Below are 18,382 nucleotides of genomic sequence, written 5' to 3' on the forward strand. Positions count from 1 at the left end.
ATCCACCAAGGGTTTTGGGTAATCTCATGGGTCTGATGAGTGGACTGGTATTAAACAGAGGATAATGGCTGATACATGTTTTTTCTCTGTTCATTCAGCTGATGGACCTGCAGCCTCCGAGGAGTCAGGTGCCACTGAGCCAGACCTTCCCAAACCACATGTTGGGGAGGTCTCTGTGCCCAGTTCTGGGGGTCCCCGGCTTCAGGAGCCTCCCCAGGACTGCAGGTAACTAGTTTGGGGAAATGAGAATATAAGGATGTATGAAGACTTGATTTGAGCATCTGGGGCTTTCAAAGTGGAAGATTTAGGAAATGAGTGTTCAAGAAGCATAGGTGTGCCAAGTCGTGGGGTTGTTGAGGGTGCAGGACTGGCGTGGTGCTGATGCTTGTGTGTTCACAGCGGGGGTCCGGTGCGGCGTTGTGCTCTCTGTAACTGCGGAGAGCCCAGTCTACATGGGCAGCGGGAGCTACGGCGCTTTGAGTTGCCATTTGACTGGCCCCGGTGTCCCGTGGTGTCCCCTGGGGGGAACCCAGGGCCCAGTGAGGGAGCGCTGCCCAGTGAGGACCTATCACAGATTGGTTTCCCTGAGGGCCTGACACCTGCCCACCTGGGAGAACCTGGAGGTAAGGGAAGGGAAGTGGGGTAGCTGACTTGGGGAGGAAATGGGGTAAGGGCTAGGTGGTCCTGAACCAGGGGTCACGTTCTTGTTAACTGTTTTCCCTCTTTCCACCTATAAAGGGTCCTGCTGGGCTCACCACTGGTGCGCTGCATGGTCGGCAGGCGTATGGGGGCAGGAGGGCCCAGAACTATGTGGTGTGGACAAGGCCATCTTCTCAGGGATCTCACAGGTGGGGCGGGGGCCAGGGAATGGCACAGGCAAAGGGCAGGGTGGGCAGAGGGCATGCTGGGTTAGAACTGGTGCCTGGCCTGTGGCTCTGGAGAGAGCTGGCCAGTCCTGAGGCTTTGTTTCCACCCTGGCAGCGCTGCTCCCACTGCACCAGACTTGGTGCCTCCATCCCTTGCCGCTCGCCTGGATGTTCACGTCTTTACCACTTCCCCTGTGCAACTGCCAGCGGTTCCTTCTTATCCATGAAAACACTGCAGCTGCTATGCCCAGAGCACAGTGAGGGGGCCACACATCTGGGTGAGGAGTCCCACCCCTTGGACAGGGGACACGTGAGGGTCCACGGCTCCTGGGGTTTTTATGCTCTGCAGAGTGCTCTGAAATCTGTAATTACGTGCTGTCAGTCTGCCCCATGAAAATAGGCTTGGACTCTGAGTGCAGTGGCTCTGCCTGTCTCATTTACCGTGGTCTCTGCAGTACCTGGGTTTTCCAGGTGGCACTAGTGGTAAAGAACCTGCCTGTTAGTGCAGGAGAAGTTAGAGACGTGGGTTTGATCCCTATTTGGAAAGATCCCCTGGAGAAGGGCATGGCAACCCACTCCAGTATCCTTGCCTGCAGAATCCCATGGACAGAGGAGCTTTGTGGGCTACAGTTCATGGGGTCTCAAAGAGTCAGGCACGACTGAAATGACTGAGCATACATGCGCGATGTAGTGCAGTGCTTAGAGCAGTGCCTGGTGTATGTTAGGCAGACACTTACAAACTTTGTTCATTCTGTGTCTGTGGAATGCCAGTTATGTAGACAGCACTGTGCTGAGTCCTGTAAGGAATCCATAGCTGACCTGTGTCATCCTTCCCTTCCTACTGCAGAGGAGGCTCGCTGTGCAGTATGTGAGGGGCCAGGGGAATTGTGTGACTTGTTCTTCTGTACCAGCTGTGGGCATCACTATCACGGGGCCTGTCTGGACACTGCTCTGACTGCCCGCAAGCGTGCTGGCTGGCAGTGCCCTGAATGCAAAGTGTGCCAAGCTTGCAGGTAAAAGTGGGAGGGCAGAAGGGAACCTTAGGTGAAGCACAGGTCAGGGTTGAAAAGGAGGGCAGGGAGAACCCTGTTATGTGCCCCCGCAGGAAACCTGGGAATGACTCTAAGATGTTGGTCTGTGAGACGTGTGACAAAGGATACCATACCTTCTGCCTGAAACCACCAATGGAAGAACTGCCTGCTCACTCTTGGAAGTGCAAGGTGAGTGTGCCCCAGTGCTCCTTACTCTCCCTAATTCCACTTCCTGCAGCGCCCCAGGTTTCCCCTTTGGGACATGCCCTGTGCTCTTCTCCCGTCTCTGCGTCTCTGTTGTCTGACCGGTGGCCATTTTGCTTGTTCCCTTCCGCTAGGCATGCCGGGTGTGCCGGGCCTGTGGGGCAGGCTCAGCTGAGCTGAATCCCAACTCTGAGTGGTTTGAGAACTATTCGCTCTGTCACCGCTGTCACAAAGCCCCGGGAGGACAGCCTGTCAGTTCTCTTGCTGAGCAGCACCCCCCGGTCTGTAGCAGGTAAGTGGTGTGGATTGGCAGAGGTGGGGAGGGGGCCTGGGAGGTACTGAGATGGGCAGGGGCTGTGTTCAAGCAAACAGCCTTTGAGAGGAGGGCCATCGGGTGAGCAGTACATTCTAGAGCATCCATGCCTCACCTCTGTGTGCTCTAGAGGGGTCGGTAGGTGATGCGAGTCTGCTTCCTGTGCCCTCTGCAGATTCTCACCCCTAGAGCCTGGCGCTACCCCCACTGATGAGCCCAATAGTCTGTATGTTGCGTGCCAAGGGCAGCCAAAGGGTGGACACGTGACCTCTATGCAACCCAAGGAACCGGGGCCCCTGCAATGTGAAGCCAAACCACTAGGTGAGTAGGGTTTGAGGGTTCCTGAAAGTAATCCCCTTCTATCCTGCAGCAAGGGCCAATCTCTGCTTTGCCCCGACCCTATACTTGCTGTGGGGGTGCAGCTGAGCTAGGTAGGAGCAGAGTGTGTTATGTCTGCAGGGAGAGAAGGGGCCCAACTTGAGCCCCAGTTGGAGGCCCCCCTAAATGAGGAGATGCCACTGCTGCCCCCACCTGAGGAGTCGCCCCTGTCCCCACCACCTGAGGACTCACCCACGTCCCCGCCGCCTGAGGCATCGCGCCTGTCCCCACCGCCTGAGGACTCACCCCTCTCTCCACCGCCTGAGGAGTCTCCTCTGTCTCCCCCACCTGAGTCACCACCCTTCTCTTCCCCAGAGGACTCCCCCCCACATCCCCCACTCGATACACCCTTACCCCCACCACCTGAAGCATCACCCCTGTCCCCACCACTGGAGGAGTCTCCTCTGTCCCCTCCCCCTGAAGAATTGCCTACTTCCCCACCACCGGAAGCATCTCGCCTGTCTCCACCACCGGAAGAGTCACCCATGTCTCCGCCACCTGAAGAGTCACCTATGTCTCCGCCACCTGAGGCCTCTTGTCTGTTCCCACCATTTGAGGAGTCGCCCCTGTCCCCTCCACCCGAGGAGTCTCCTCTCTCCCCGCCACCTGAGGCGTCACGCCTATCCCCACCGCCTGAGGACTCACCCATGTCCCCACCACCTGAAGACTTGCCTATGTCTCCCCCGCCTGAGGTGTCACGCCTGTCCCCCCCGCCTGAGGAGTCTCCCCTGTCACCGCCACCTGAGGAGTCTCCCACATCCCCTCCACCTGAGGCTTCACGCCTGTCCCCTCCACCTGAGGACTCCCCTACATCTCCGCCACCTGAAGACCCGCCTGCTTCCCCACCTCCGGAAGACTTGCTCGTGTCCCTGCCGCTGGAGGAGTCACCGCTGTTGCCACTGCCTGAGGAACTACGACTTTGCCCCCGGCCTGAGGAGCCACACCTGTCCCCTCAACCTGAGAAACCACGCCTGTCTCCTGCACCCCAGGAGCCGCGTCTGTCCCCCGCATCCCAGGAGCCGCGTCTGTCCCCTGCACCCCAGGAGCCGTGCCTGTCCCCCGCACCTGAGGAGCCACGCCTGTCCCCCGCACCCCAGCAGCCGTGCCTGTCCCCTGCACCCGAGGAGCCGCGTCTGTCCCCCGCACCCCAGCAGCCGCACCTGTCCCCGGTGCCCCAGCAGCCGCACCTGTCCCCTGCGCCTGAGGAGCCACGCCTGTCCCCTGCGTCCAAGGAGCTGCGCCTGTCCCCTGCACCCCAGGAGCCCTGCCTGTCCCCCGCGCCTCAGGAGCTGCACCTGTCCCCCGTGCCTGAGGAGCCACATCTGTCCCTTGCATCCGAGGAACCACGCCTGTCTCCCCAGCCTGAGGAACCATGCCTGTCCCCCCGGCCTGAGGAACCGCGCCTGTCCCCCCGGCCTGAGGAACCGCGCCTGTCCCCTCGGCCTGAGGAACCGCGCCTGACCCCCCGGCCTGAGGAACCACACCTGTCCCCTCGACCTGAAGAGCCCATTGAGGAGCCAAGCCTGTGTCTTGCATCTGAGGAATTGCCCTTACTCCTCCCACCCAGGGAGCCACCCTTATCCCCTGTGCTTGGAGAGCCGGCCCTGTCTGAGCCTGGGGAACCACCTCTGTCCCCTCTGCCTGAGGAGCTGCCATTGTCCCCATCTGGGGAGCCATCTTTGTCACCTCAGCTGATGCCACCAGGTAAGGGGCTCTTAGTACCCTGTTACTCTGGGATGGTCTTTAACTCTTTATGGCACATCTAATCTAAGAGCTTCTCTTTTCCTCCAGATCCTCTTCCTCCTCCACTTTCACCCATCATCACAACTGTGGCCCCACCAGCCCTGTCTCCGTTGGGAGAGTTAGAGTACCCCTTTGATGCTAAAGGGGACAGTGACCCTGAGTCGCCACTGGCTGCCCCCATCCTGGAGACACCTATCAGCCCTCCACCAGAAGCTAACTGCACTGACCCTGAGCCTGTACCCCCTATGATCCTTCCCCCATCCCCAGGCTCCCCCATGGGACCGGCCTCTCCCATCCTGATGGAGCCCCTCCCCCCTCGTTGTTCCCCTCTCCTCCAGCATTCCCTGCCTCCCTCAAACTCACCTCCTTCCCAGTGCTCTCCTGCCCTGCCGCTGTTGGTTCCTTCCCCGCTGAGTCCCATGGACAAGGCAGTGGAGGTCTCAGAAGAGGCTGAGCCACAGAAGATGGAGACTGAGAAAGCCCCAGAACCTGAGTGCCCAGCCTTGGAACCCAGCCCTACTAGTCCTCTTCCATCTCCTCTGGGGAACCTTTCCTGCCCTGCACCCAGCCCTGCCCCAGCCCTGGATGACTTCTGTGGCCTGGGGGAAGATACAGCCCCTCTGGATGGGACTGACACTCCTGGTTCACAGCCAGAGGCTGGACAGACCCCTGGCAGTTTGGCTAGTGAACTTAAGGGTTCTCCTGTGCTCCTGGACTCTGAGGAGCTGGCCCCTGTGACCCCTATGGAGGTCTATGGCCCAGAATGCAAGCAGGCAGGGCAGGGCTCACCCTGTGAAGAGCAAGAGGAGCCACGTGCACCAGTGGCCCCAACCCCACCTATTCTCATCAAATCCGACATCGTTAATGAGATCTCCAATCTGAGCCAGGGCGATGCCAGTGCCAGTTTTCCTGGCTCAGAGCCCCTGCTAGGCTCTCCAGATCCCGAGGGGGGTGGCTCCCTGTCCATGGAGTTGGGGGTATCTACAGACGTTAGTCCAGCCCGAGATGAGGGCTCCCTGCGGCTCTGTACCGACTCGCTTCCAGAGACTGATGACTCGCTATTGTGTGATGCTGGGACAGCTATTGGAGGAGGCAAAGCCGAGGGGGACAAGGGGAGGCGGCGCAGCTCCCCAGCTCGTTCCCGCATCAAACAGGTGAGGGGCTATCCAGCCGCTGGGTGTGTTTGATGTCCCGTCACTGTCAGAGGTACGGTTCTGTTACTCACTGATACCTTCCCACCTGACTTATTGAATCCTAGGTTCTCAGAGGGAGAAGGCAATGGCAACCCACTCCAATACTCTTGCCTGGAAAAATCCCATGGACGGAGGAGCCTGGTGGGCTGCAGTCCATGGTGTCGCTAAGAGTCGGACACGACTGAGCAACTTCACTTTCACTTTTCACTTTCTTCCATTGGAGAAGGAAATGGCAACCCACTCCAGTGTTCTTGCCTGGAGAATCCCAGGGACGGAGGAGCCTGCTGGGCTGCCGTCTATGGGGTCGCACAGAGTCGGACACGGCTGAAGCGACTTAGCAGCAGCAGCAGCAGCAGGTTCTCAGAGATTCTTGAGTTCATCTTGTTATTTTATTAAAGAGAACACCAATAACAGAGGGGAAAATAACTTGCCCAGGTTCTTGGTTACTCAGTCAATAGAATCGGTACTAGAAACTCAGATCTCTCAAGCTACTCTTTTTTTCTTACTGTATAGTACTATGTTGGCCACTCTTTCTTGGAAGATCAGGAGTGGTTTGGACCAGAGCTTCTACCTGTTGCTACCCTAGAGTTTGGGCTTCCTCTCTGGCCCTGACTGGGAAGCTTGGTCTTTGTTACCTGCCATGCTCTGTCCCTTTGTCTCTTCTCTTGCCGATAAGCCTATGGACCCCACCTGTTAGCCCTCTACTTCTCCTGTAATCACCCATTTCCCTCACTCAGGGTCGCAGCAGTAGTTTCCCAGGGAGACGCCGGCCACGTGGAGGAGCACATGGAGGACGTGGGAGAGGACGGGCCCGGCTAAAATCAACTACTTCTTCCATTGAGACTCTGGTAGTAAGGAGAGGCCTCCCATCCCCCAAACATGCTTCAGCTGGCCCCTTCAAGATTAAACACCCTTTAAATCCTGCCAGTCCCCTGCACGCTCTGCCTGCCTGCTAGCCTAGGGCCTGTCCAGCTATGTCTGTGCTCCTTCTGTCCTCTTGGTCCCCAGGCTTCTCTGAAATGTGATGTTGGGCTGAGGCCCAGTTTGGGAGCTGGGGTGTTCTTCTGCTTCTTAGTCCTGGCTCCTGGCCTTCATCTTAGCCGGGGGTTTATGCCGCCTTCCCCCAACACCAAAGAGGAAAGCAGCTTAGTCGGGGCAGATTTAGCTGCCTCACTTTGCACAACTCTCTGCCTATAAGGTTGCTGATATCGATAGCTCTCCCAGCAAGGAGGAAGAAGACGATGATGATGATACCATGCAAAATACTGTGGTTCTCTTCTCCAACACAGACAAATTTGTGCTAATGCAGGTACTGTACTTGACTCAAGTAGTCCCATCTTCAGCAGTAACACCTGGCAGACTGAACGCCAGGATGGCATTTGGATATATGTGTTTTGATGGGAGGGTAAATGAGGAAAACCAAAGACCTACTTCTTGGAATACTAGAAAATGAGCTTGACACTGAACTGGGAGCAGGGAATGTAGCAGTGAAAAAGGCAGAAACGATTTCTGCTCTATTGAAGCTCCTAGTCTAGGAACATGAGTAATCTTGAAGCTACAGAATTTGTCGTGTATGTTACTGTGATCCTGATCAGTCTTCACCCACCTTGTCTTTCACTTCTCATTACCTCTATCCACGGTAGGCTGTATCATTTCAGATTACCTGATCAGACGAGCAGGCAGGCTAGGAAGGAGCAGGGTCCTGTGATGGCTCGCTGTGTCCTAATGCAGGGATAGGCTTTTGGTTCTCTGACTCTCTCCTGTCAGATTAGTGTCATAGTCAGTCACGGGGACTGAGTGGTGCTAAGGATGTGAGGCGGGACACTTGGGTTTCTGTGTGTTTCCCCAGGACATGTGTGTGGTGTGTGGCAGCTTTGGCCGGGGGGCAGAGGGCCACCTCCTTGCCTGTTCCCAGTGCTCTCAGTGCTATCACCCTTACTGTGTCAACAGCAAGGTGAGTTCAGAGCTCCAGAGATCTGGTCTGGGGAATGGGATCAGTTATTATTTATCCTAGGTCTCTTTCCTGGCCACTCTACTTAAAGTGGTCACTGGTCATGGAACTTGTTCCTCAGTTTCCAGTGGCTGTCAAATTCATCTTGGGAAAAATGTTTTGGAAAACATAGTGGTCTTATAAGTTTCTTTGTGATAGGTCATGACTTCCTAGTATAATTGAGTACATTGTATAAATTGTGAGAACTTTTCTAGTAGAAAACATGGTCTGGATATAAAATATAAAATCAGCACCAAACACATGTTCACAAAGAGAAAGCAGTTTTTGACTCAAGCATGATCAGTCATTTTGGGGTTTTCATTAACATTTAGAACTTGTCCACTGCTAACATTCACTGACTTGGAGCAGTATGTTCAAGAAAAGCTGGGGGAAATACAACCTGGGTAGTGAAAGATCTTAACCAGGCAGTGGCTGGGTGAGGCTGTTCTTTGATCAGCGGAGATCCCTGGAAGCCTAAGTTTAAGAGCCACTATTTTAGGGGTGAGGGTGCTCCGTGTATCTTCCCTGTGCTCAAATGAAGGTCTGGCCTGGGTATGGGGGTCCTCCAGCCCCACCTGTATAAGTCCCAGCACCCCTGGAGAGGTCTGCCCTGCCCTCTGCATCACCCCCTGAGGAATTGCCATCTCCTGCACCAGATCACCAAGGTGATGCTGCTGAAGGGCTGGCGTTGTGTGGAGTGCATCGTGTGCGAGGTGTGTGGCCAGGCCTCAGACCCCTCCCGCCTCCTGCTCTGTGATGACTGTGACATTAGCTACCACACGTACTGCCTGGACCCCCCACTGCTCACCGTGCCCAAGGGTGGCTGGAAGTGCAAGTGGTAAGGAGACTAGCAACGTCAGATGGGCCTGACATGTTTAAGAGTGGGTATGATGTTGAATACATGGCTGAGGCTGGGTTTAGAAGGCCAGGCTGGTTTGGGTACTCTGGGTAGGTCAAGTATTGAGGGTCTGTCTTTCTGCCCCCACCAGGTGTGTGTCTTGTATGCAGTGTGGGGCCGCCTCCCCTGGCTTCCACTGTGAATGGCAGAATAGTTACACACACTGCGGGCCCTGTGCCAGCCTGGTGACCTGCCCTATCTGTCACGCCCCCTACGTGGAGGAGGACCTGCTGATCCAGTGTCGCCACTGTGAACGGTGAGGGTGCCCGTCTCCCCCAGATAGGCCCCCCTCCGCTGTTTTCAGCCTTTCGTTGTTTCTGTTCACCTCCTCCTGTCTCCTTTCAACCAGGTGGATGCATGCTGGCTGTGAGAGCCTCTTCACAGAGGATGATGTGGAGCAGGCAGCTGATGAGGGCTTCGACTGTGTCTCCTGCCAGCCTTACGTGGTCAAGCCTGCTGGTGAGTCCCGGGTGCTAGGGAGAGGGGAGGAGGGGTCAGCGCAGGGATGCTTTGCTCTGGGCCAGGGCCTCCAGCTGTTTGTCCTCTCCACAGCACCTGTCGCGCCTCCAGAGTTGGTACCTATGAAGGTGAAAGAGCCTGGTGAGTCACAGTAATTCTGAATGCCAGTGCCAGAGAAGACCCTTAGACACTTAGTCCAGCTCCAGTCCCCCAATTTTATCTTATTTTTCACAGAAAAAAAGCTAAGACCCAGGGATGTTGAGTGACCTGCCCAAGGTCACCCTGTAGGTCAGTGGTGAAGTTGTGGTGACACTCAAGGCCTTTAGGTTCCAGGCAGAATTCCATTCACCAGCCAACATGGCCTTTGTACAGCCAGACTCTCATTTTCAGAGAGCACAGAACTCTTTCTGAACCCTGCTCTTTTTCCTTAGTGAAGGAGCTCTCCCACCTCCATCCATCATGATGTGGGCACTGCTCCTGGCATCTGGGGCACGATGAGCTGGCATTCGGCAAGGAGGGGTGGTCCATATAGCCAGAGAATATATTTGGTGACCTGAGGGTTCATTAGGAGCAGAGTCTAGCTTCAGCAGCCGCTGTCTCTCAGACCCCCTCGGGTCACTGAGAGAGCACTCAGGTCTCAGCTGGTGCCTATCAGTGGTCTCTCTATAGCCCTCAGATCCCCAGTCTGGACTTCAGTCTGTTGTCTCTCATTGCTCTTGTCCCAGCTAGGGACTTAGGCCGAAACTCAGAGTCCCAGTTTCCCTGGGGCTCCATGGAGTCACGTGCTTTCCCCCTTTGTGCAGAGCCCCAGTACTTTCGCTTTGAGGGCGTGTGGCTGACAGAAACGGGCATGGCGGTGCTGCGTAACCTGACCATGTCGCCTCTGCACAAGCGGCGTCAGAGGCGTGGACGGCCCGGCCTCCCAGGCGAGGCGGGGCTGGAGGGGGCCGAGCCTTCAGAGGTCCTGGGCCCTGATGACAAGAAGGATGGTGACCTGGACACGGACGAGCTGCTCAAGGCTGAAGGTCAGCCTAGGGGATCTCGGGGAGCACCAGAGTTCTGGGATCACGCCTGTGAGAATTGAGTGTTGGGTCAGGGCAGCATTGCCACTCCCAGTCACCCTTGGGCCACTGTGGGTCTTGTCCGATGGCTCTGTGACAGGGAACTCAACTGTTCTTTTTTGTTTTGCCTGTGTTGTCTTTGTTGCTGCACGTGAACTTTCTCTAGTAGTTGTGAGTGGGGGCTACTCTGTAGTTGCAGTAGACAGGCTTCTCATTGTGGTGGCTTCTCTTGTTGCAGAGCATGGGCCCTAGGGTGTGCGGGTTTTAGTAGTTGTGGCTCACAGGCTTAGTTGCCCCTTGGTGTGTGGGATCTTCCTGGACCAGGGATCAAACCCATGTCCCCTGCATTGGCAGGCAGATTCTTAACCACTGGACCATCTGGGGAGTCCCCAGTTCTCTGTTCTTAACTGACAGGATGACAGGGTTCAAAGGGTCCAAGCCTCTGACCTGTCTCCATCTCTTCTGTCTCCATACACAGGTAGTGTGGAGCACATGGAGTGCGAAATTAAACTGGAGGGTCCTGTCAGCCCTGATGGAGAGCCTGGCAAAGAGGAGACCGAGGAAAGCAAAAAACGCAAACGCAAACCCTATCGCCCTGGTGAGGCCCTGGGATGTGGGTGGGGTGGTGAGGGGCAGCTTACCAGGTCCCCAGCGGCTTCTTAGCCTCAGCTCTGCCTCCTTACAGGCATCGGTGGTTTCATGGTGCGACAGCGGAAATCCCACACACGTGTGAAAAAAGGGCCTGCTGCACAGGCGGAGGTGTTGAGTGGGGATGGGCAGCCCGACGAGGGTGAGACGGGTGAGGGCTCCAGTGGGGCCTGGGAGAAGGTGGGGCTCGCAGGACCCGTGGGACACTGCCAGGGAGGCTGGGGGCAGGGGTGCTCTCAAAGGGCCAAGGAGGTAGTGGGCCCAATTGGTGTCGGGGGAGAATAGGCAAAAAGTGTCCCCAGGCCAACCTGGGAGCAGCGTGTTCACAGTCCCCAGAGAGGCTGACCCTCCTGTTGCGTCCTCAGTGTTGCCTGCCGACCTGCCTGCCGAGGGCTCTGTGGACCAGGGCTTAGCCGATGGGGATGAAAAGAAGAAGCAGCAGCGGCGAGGGCGCAAGAAGAACAAACTGGAGGACATGTTCCCTGCTTACCTGCAGGTGGGTCTTAGGCTCCGAGGGCCACTGGCCAGGCTCCTGGCCTGCAGGGCCTGAGAAAGCCTATTTATTTCTGCTTCCTCCCACAGGAAGCCTTCTTTGGGAAGGAGCTGCTGGACCTGAGCCGGAAGGCCCTGTTTGCAGTTGGCATGGGCCGGCCAAGCTTTGGATTGGGAACCCCCAAAGCCAAGGGCGATGGAGGCTCAGAGAGGAAGGAGCTCCCGACCTCACAGAAAGGTCAGTCATGTGGGGTAAGGTAGTCTGAAGGGGTCCAACTTCACTTTGTACTTGGAAGCTGGTAAGAGATTTTGGTGGGAAATGGGCTGGTCTCTAGGAGTTGAGGATTGGCCAAGGGCCTTGGCCTTGGTACTGGGGTCCTGTTCTGGGCATCTTTGATTGAAGTGGGGCTGTTGCTCATAGGAGATGATGGTCCGGATGTTGCAGATGAAGAATCCCGTGGCCCCGAGGGCAAGGCTGATACACCAGGTGAGGGCTGCTGGGAGGACTGGGTGCCATCTTGGTTTTGCTTCTGTCTACCTGTTCTGCCCCTGAGCACCATCAAGGTTGGAGGCTGAAAAGTGTTTCAGGCCTTCTGTGGTCCTTGCCAGAGTGGCCATTGTGGTGCCTCCACACCGACCTTAGCTGATGGGCTTTTCTTGGCAATTGCAGGACCTGAGGATGGTGGCATAAAGGCATCCCCGGTGCCCAGTGACCCTGAGAAGCCAGGCACCCCAGGTGAAGGGATGCTTAGCTCTGACTTAGACAGGATTCCCACAGAAGGTGAGGCTGGGACCCACACTCTTCATGTATAAGGGTCCTTTCCTCTGCCTGAGGGACTCGTTTATATAGCTCCTCTGGTGGGGAGTCATGGGCACCTTCCCTGGTATCCCCTGAGCCCCCTAGTCTTCCTCAGCAGCATGTTTCCTTGATCCCTCACAGAACTGCCTAAGATGGAATCCAAGGACCTACAGCAGCTTTTCAAGGACGTTCTGGGTTCCGAACGAGAGCAGCATCTGGGTTGCGGAACCCCTGGCCTGGACGGCAGCCGGACACCGCTGCAGAGGCCCTTTCTTCAAGGTGAGCCGATGGGGGTGGTTTGAAGACTGGGTGGGCAGGTACCATCAAGCCTGCCTCCAGACTGGGCCGCTTGCTCCCTCTCTCTGATCCTATGCCTCTTGTAGGTGGACTCCCTTTGGGCAATCTCCCCTCCAACAGCCCAATGGACTCTTACCCGGGCCTCTGCCAGTCCCCATTCCTGGATTCTAGGTTGGTATTTGTGCTTAACCTCTGTGGGCAGTCCCTTCCCTCCAGTGGGGCCACACTGGGGGAGGGAATGTTGGACTCGCGGGTGCTGCTGTGGCAACCCCTCCCTCCCTCTGCTGCCTTGCTAGTGACTGTCTTCTGTTGGGGCAGGGCAGTAGCCTGGGGACTCTGGGCAGTTTGTCTGGGGTGGGCTTGGCATCCCTGCCCTCTGTGACTCTCTGCCCCTGCGCCCCAGGGAGCGCGGGGGCTTCTTTAGCCCGGAACCCGGTGAGCCAGACAGCCCCTGGACAGGCTCGGGGGGCACCACGCCCTCCACCCCCACCACCCCCACCACGGAGGGTGAGGGCGACGGGCTCTCCTATAATCAGCGGAGTCTTCAGCGCTGGGAGAAGGACGAGGAGTTGGGCCAGCTCTCCACCATCTCACCTGTGCTGTACGCCAATATTAACTTCCCCAGTCTCAAGCAGGATTACCCAGGTACCTGTGGGACAGAGCAAGGGAGACAGCCTGCGACATGACCAGCGCAGGGGTCACCTGCCAGTTCTTCTCTCACACGTCGTCTCTGTCCTCCAGATTGGTCAAGCCGCTGCAAACAAATCATGAAGCTGTGGAGAAAAGTTCCAGCTGCTGATAAAGCCCCCTACCTGGTGAGACAGAAGGAGCCTGGAGTGGCGTGGGAAATGAGTCATAGGCAGCGTGTCTTCGGGAAAGTCACCTTCATTCCTTCTACTTCCCACTTTCATGGCAGCTGGGCCAGTAGGGGTTGGCTTCTGTGTGGGGAGTGTGAGGGCATGGTGAGGGAGTGGGACTGGGCTTGAGACTGAGTCCCAGCCTCAGGCTGTGTCCTCTGTTCCTCAGCAAAAGGCCAAAGATAACCGGGCAGCTCACCGCATCAACAAGGTGCAGAAGGTGAGTGGGCTCAGGGTGCGCAGGGGCATCCAAGTCTGGTTGTGGGGCAGCCTCCCTGAGGGTGGGGGTCAGAGGGCCTGCCTACAGCAGCCTAACTGTTCTGTGCCTGGTCTCCTCCTGTAGCAGGCTGAGAGCCAGATCAACAAGCAGACCAAGGTGGGCGACATGGCCCGCAAGACTGACCGACCGGCCCTACATCTCCGCATTCCCCCCCAGCCAGGGGCCCTGGGCAGTCCGCCTCCTGCTGCTGCCCCCACCATTTTCATTGGCAGCCCCACTCCCCCCGCCGGCTTGTCTACCTCTGCGGACGGGTTCCTGAAGCCGCCAGCGGGCACGGTGCCCGGCCCCGACTCACCTGGTGAGCTCTTCCTCAAGCTCCCGCCCCAGGTGCCCGCCCAAGTGCCTTCGCAGGACCCCTTTGGACTGGCCTCTGCCTATGCTCTGGAGCCCCGCTTCCCCACAGCACCACCCACCTACCCTCCCTATCCTAGTCAGACTGGGGCCCCTGCACCGCCCCCGACGCTGGGCGCCTCATCTCGTCCTGGGACTGGCCAGCCAGGGGAGTTCCACACTACCCCACCTGGCACCCCCCGACACCAGCCCTCCACGCCTGACCCCTTCCTCAAACCCCGCTGCCCCTCCCTGGACAACCTGGCTGTGCCTGAGAGCCCAGGAGGAGGCGGAAGCAAGGCTGCTGAGCCTCTGCTGTCGCCCCTGCCTTTCGGGGAGTCTCGGAAGGCCCTGGAGGTGAAGAAGGAAGAGCTTGGGGGATCCTCTCCGAGCTATGGGCCCCCAAACCTGGGCTTTGTTGACTCTCCCTCCTCAGGCCCCCACCTGGGTGGCCTGGAGTTAAAGGCACCTGATGTCTTCAAAGCCCCCCTGACCCCTCGGGCATCTCAGGTAGAGCCCCAGAGCCCGGGCTTGGGCCTAAGGCCCCAGGAGCCACCCCCTGCCCAGGCTTTGGCCCCTTCTCCTCCCAGCCACTCAGACATCTTTCGCCCTGGTCCCTACCCTGACCCCTACGCCCAGCCCCCGCTGACGCCTCGGCCCCAACCCCCACCACCTGAGAGCTGCTGTGCCCTGCCTCCCCGCTCACTGCCCTCTGACCCTTTCTCCCGAGTGCCCGCCAGTCCCCAGTCCCAGTCCAGCTCCCAGTCCCCATTGACACCCCGTCCTCTGTCTGCTGAGGCTTTCTGCCCATCCCCTGTTACCCCTCGCTTCCAATCCCCTGACCCTTATTCCCGTCCACCCTCGCGCCCTCAGTCCCGGGATCCATTTGCCCCATTGCATAAGCCCCCCCGCCCCCAGCCCTCTGAAGTTGCCTTCAAGGCTGGGCCTCTAGCCCACACTCCGCTGGGGGCTGGGGGTTTCCCAGCAGCCCTGCCCTCAGGGCCAGCAGGTGAGCTCCATGCCAAGGTCCCAAGTGTGCAACCCCCGAATTTTGCCCGGTCCCCTGGGACCAGTGCATTTGTGGGCGCCCCTTCTCCCATGCGTTTCACTTTCCCTCAGGCGGTCGGGGAGCCTCCCCTAAAGCCGCCTGTCCCTCAGCCTGGTCTCCCTCCACCCCATGGGATCAACAGCCATTTTGGGCCTGGCCCTACCATGGGCAAGCCTCAAAGCACAAACTACGCAGTAGCCGCAGGGAACTTCCGCCCATCGGGCAGCCCCCTGGGGCCCAGCAGCGGGCCCACAGGAGAGGGCTACGGGCCGTCCCCACTGCGCCCCCCGTCAGTCCTGCCCCAACCCGCACCCGATGGGCCCCTCCCCTGCCTGCCCCATGGGGCCACACAGCGGGCGGGCATCACCTCTCCCGTTGAGAAGCGAGAAGATCCAGGGGCTGGCACGGGCAGCTCTTTGGCGGCACCTGAGCTTTCAGGTACCCAGGACCCAGGCATGTCTGGCCTCAGTCAGACAGAACTAGAGAAGCAGCGACAGGTGGGTCGACATCTCTGTTTGTGGGCCAGCCCTTTGGGCTTTGGTGCTCGTCCAGTGGACTTACCATCTTGTCTGTACCCTGCACAGCGCCAGCGACTACGGGAGCTATTAATTCGGCAGCAGATGCAGCGCAACACCCTTCGGCAGGAGAAGGAGACTGCGGCAGCTGCCGGAGCGGTGGGACCCCCAGGCAACTGGGGTGCTGAGCCTAGTAGCCCCGCATTTGAGCAGCTGGGTCGAGGCCAGACCCCCTTTGCTGGGACCCAGGTAGGTAGAGTGGCAAGAGGTGGTGGATCCAAGATGCTGAAGGTGGCCCCACTTTCATCTACCCTTATCTTTCCTAGGACAAGAGCAGCCTTGTGGGACTGCCCCCAAGCAAGCTGGGTGGCCCCATCCTGGGGCCAGGGGCTTTCCCCAGTGATGACCGACTCTCCCGGCCGCCTCCACCAGCCACCCCTTCCTCTATGGATGTTAACAGCCGGTGAGGCTCCTGGGCTTCCCTCGGGGAAAAATCAAGGGAGTATATTGTATCCAGTGTGCACTGCCCCTGATTTTCCTGTGTCTCTAATCCTCAGCATCACTTTCTTTTCTTCCCCATTCCTTCCCCCTCACTGCATTAATTCTTTCCTTCTTTAAGGAAGCCCATGTTCTAGTTCTTTTTTCATTCTGATTTTATCTTACTACTGCGTATACTTCCAGGCAATTGGTGGGGGGCTCCCAAGCCTTCTATCAGCGAGCACCGTATCCTGGGTCCCTGCCCTTACAGCAGCAGCAGCAGCAGCAACTGTGGCAGCAGCAGCAACAGGCAACAGCAGCAGCTTCCATGCGACTTACCATGTCTGCGCGCTTTCCATCAACTCCTGGGCCTGAACTTGGCCGCCAAACCCTAGGTTCCCCTTTGGCTGGAATTTCCAACCGCCTGCCTGGCCCTGGTGAACCAGTGCCTGGCCCAGCTGGTCCTGCCCAGTTCATTGAGTTGCGGCACAATGTACAGAAAGGACTCGGACCGGGGGGGCCTCCATTTCCCGGTCAGGGACCTCCACAGAGACCCCGTTTTTACCCTGTAACTGAGGATTCCCACCGACTGGCCCCTGAAGGGCTTCGTGGCCTAGCAGTCTCAGGCCTTCCCCCACAGAAACCTTCAGCCCCACCAGCTCCTGAACTGAACAACAGCCTCCATCCAACGCCCCACACCAAGGGTCCCAACCTGCCCACTGGCTTGGAGCTAGTCAGCCGGCCCCCCTCCAGTACTGAGCTTGGCCGCCCCCCTCCTCTGACCCTGGAAGCTGGAAAACTACCTTGTGAGGACTCTGAGCTGGATGATGACTTTGACGCCCACAAGGCCTTGGAGGACGACGAGGAGCTGGCTCACCTGGGCCTGGGCGTGGATGTGGCCAAGGGAGATGACGAGCTGGGCACTCTGGAGAACCTGGAGACCAATGATCCCCACCTCGATGACCTGCTCAATGGGGATGAGTTTGACTTGCTGGCCTATACTGACCCTGAGCTGGACACGGGGGACAAGAAGGACATCTTCAATGAGCATCTGAGGCTGGTGGAGTCGGCCAATGAAAAGGCTGAACGAGAGGCTCTGTTGAGAGGGGTGGAGCCAGGACCCTTCGGCCCCGAGGAGCGCCCTCCCCCGGCCGCTGATGCCTCTGAGCCCCGTCTGGCGTCAGGGCTTCCCGAGGTGAAGCCCAAGGTGGAGGAGGGTGGGCGCCACCCTTCCCCTTGCCAGTTTACCATTACCACCCCCAAGGCAGAGCTGGCACCTGTCACCACTTCCCTAGGCCTGGGGGTGAAGCCAGGTCAGAGTGTGACGGGCAGCCGGGACACTCGAATGGGCACAGGACCTTTTTGTAGCAGTGGGCACACAGCTGAGAAGGTCCCCTTTGGGACCACAGGAGGACCACCAGCTCACCTGCTGACGCCCAGCCCACTAAGTGGCCCGGGAGGGTCCTCCCTACTGGAAAAGTTTGAGCTAGAGAGTGGGGCCCTGACTTTGCCTGGTGGACATGCATCTGGGGATGAGCTGGACAAGATGGAGAGCTCACTGGTAGCCAGTGAGTTACCCCTGCTCATTGAGGACCTGTTGGAACATGAGAAGAAAGAGCTGCAAAAGAAGCAGCAGCTTTCAGCGCAGCTGCAGCCTGTGCAGCAGCAGCAGCCCCAGCAGCATTCCCTGCTGTCTACCCCAGGCCCTGGCCAGGCTGTGTCTTTGCCCCATGAGGGCTCTTCTCCCAGTTTGGCTGGCCCTCAACAGCAGCTTGCCCTGGGACTTGGAGGCTCCCGACAGCCAGGCTTGGCCCAACCATTGATGCCCAACCAGCCACCAGCTCATGCCCTCCAGCAGCGCCTGGCCCCATCCATGGCCATGGTATCCAACCAAGGGCATATGCTAAGTGGGCAGCATGGGGGACAGGCAGGCTTGGTGCCCCAGCAGAACCCACAGCCGGTGCTGGCACAGAAGCCAATGGGTACCGTGCCACCATCCATGTGCATGAAACCACAGCAGCTGGCAATGCAGCAGCAGTTGGCTAACAGCTTTTTCCCTGATACAGGTAATCTCAGCTGGGGGGAGAGACTGGCTTAGTAACTCAGGAGTGATCACGGTTACCACTAACTGAATTCTCTCTGAGGTTGCAGACCCAAGATACTCCCTAGTTTAAGGAGACTGGACACAGAGAGTGGTGTAGACAGAAACACTGTACCTTTTAAGGGAGAATAGTGCCTGGCATCTAGCAGGTGTTCAGATGTTTGAGTGAATGAATGGAATGGACACCTGAAGTCTGATTAGCAGAGTCCTTGTAGCTGTGGTGAGACCCAGAGCTTAGGACTTGGAGCAGAGTGGTGCAAGAAGTAGTTGGCCTGGTAAAAGACTTAATGAGACTTAGTGGCAGGAAGGTCAGGTGTATTTGGAGACCATGAGTGGACTGCTTAGGCTGGGGTAGGCTTTGTGGAAGGAAGCGAGTGGGCGCTGCCCTAACTTTGGAGAGGT

At 57.9% G+C, this 18,382-nt stretch overlaps 1 protein-coding gene across 13 annotated transcripts in view; it reads left to right on the top strand.

Annotated features, from left to right (window-relative positions):
* Window positions 1-18,382, top strand: part of KMT2D (lysine methyltransferase 2D) — a 41,056-nt gene that overhangs the window by 6,576 nt on the left and 16,098 nt on the right. For 5 of the 13 annotated variants that reach the window (XM_061416247.1, XM_061416256.1, XM_061416258.1 and 2 more), the window contains exons 3-35: window positions 99-225; window positions 400-623; window positions 739-848; window positions 982-1,144; window positions 1,714-1,879; window positions 1,972-2,086; window positions 2,236-2,393; window positions 2,590-2,735; window positions 2,874-4,496; window positions 4,584-5,689; window positions 6,466-6,579; window positions 6,927-7,037; window positions 7,578-7,682; window positions 8,375-8,556; window positions 8,708-8,872; window positions 8,966-9,075; window positions 9,169-9,216; window positions 9,879-10,100; window positions 10,615-10,734; window positions 10,822-10,935; window positions 11,150-11,280; window positions 11,367-11,514; window positions 11,698-11,763; window positions 11,947-12,057; window positions 12,217-12,354; window positions 12,459-12,543; window positions 12,776-13,017; window positions 13,114-13,187; window positions 13,399-13,449; window positions 13,573-15,384; window positions 15,472-15,651; window positions 15,729-15,865; window positions 16,084-17,945. In XM_061416247.1, the coding sequence (XP_061272231.1) occupies window positions 99-225; window positions 400-623; window positions 739-848; window positions 982-1,144; window positions 1,714-1,879; window positions 1,972-2,086; window positions 2,236-2,393; window positions 2,590-2,735; window positions 2,874-4,496; window positions 4,584-5,689; window positions 6,466-6,579; window positions 6,927-7,037; window positions 7,578-7,682; window positions 8,375-8,556; window positions 8,708-8,872; window positions 8,966-9,075; window positions 9,169-9,216; window positions 9,879-10,100; window positions 10,615-10,734; window positions 10,822-10,935; window positions 11,150-11,280; window positions 11,367-11,514; window positions 11,698-11,763; window positions 11,947-12,057; window positions 12,217-12,354; window positions 12,459-12,543; window positions 12,776-13,017; window positions 13,114-13,187; window positions 13,399-13,449; window positions 13,573-15,384; window positions 15,472-15,651; window positions 15,729-15,865; window positions 16,084-17,945 (10,266 nt within the window). The remainder of the gene's footprint in view (window positions 1-98; window positions 226-399; window positions 624-738; window positions 849-981; window positions 1,145-1,713; window positions 1,880-1,971; window positions 2,087-2,235; window positions 2,394-2,589; window positions 2,736-2,873; window positions 4,497-4,583; window positions 5,690-6,465; window positions 6,580-6,926; window positions 7,038-7,577; window positions 7,683-8,374; window positions 8,557-8,707; window positions 8,873-8,965; window positions 9,076-9,168; window positions 9,217-9,878; window positions 10,101-10,614; window positions 10,735-10,821; window positions 10,936-11,149; window positions 11,281-11,366; window positions 11,515-11,697; window positions 11,764-11,946; window positions 12,058-12,216; window positions 12,355-12,458; window positions 12,544-12,775; window positions 13,018-13,113; window positions 13,188-13,398; window positions 13,450-13,572; window positions 15,385-15,471; window positions 15,652-15,728; window positions 15,866-16,083; window positions 17,946-18,382) is intronic. The other 8 variants (XM_061416249.1, XM_061416254.1, XM_061416260.1 and 5 more) reach the window with 5 other exon arrangements.

The sequence above is a fragment of the Bos javanicus genome, chromosome 5 (assembly GCF_032452875.1).
Source record: "Bos javanicus breed banteng chromosome 5, ARS-OSU_banteng_1.0, whole genome shotgun sequence".
NCBI lineage: Eukaryota > Metazoa > Chordata > Mammalia > Artiodactyla > Bovidae > Bos > Bos javanicus.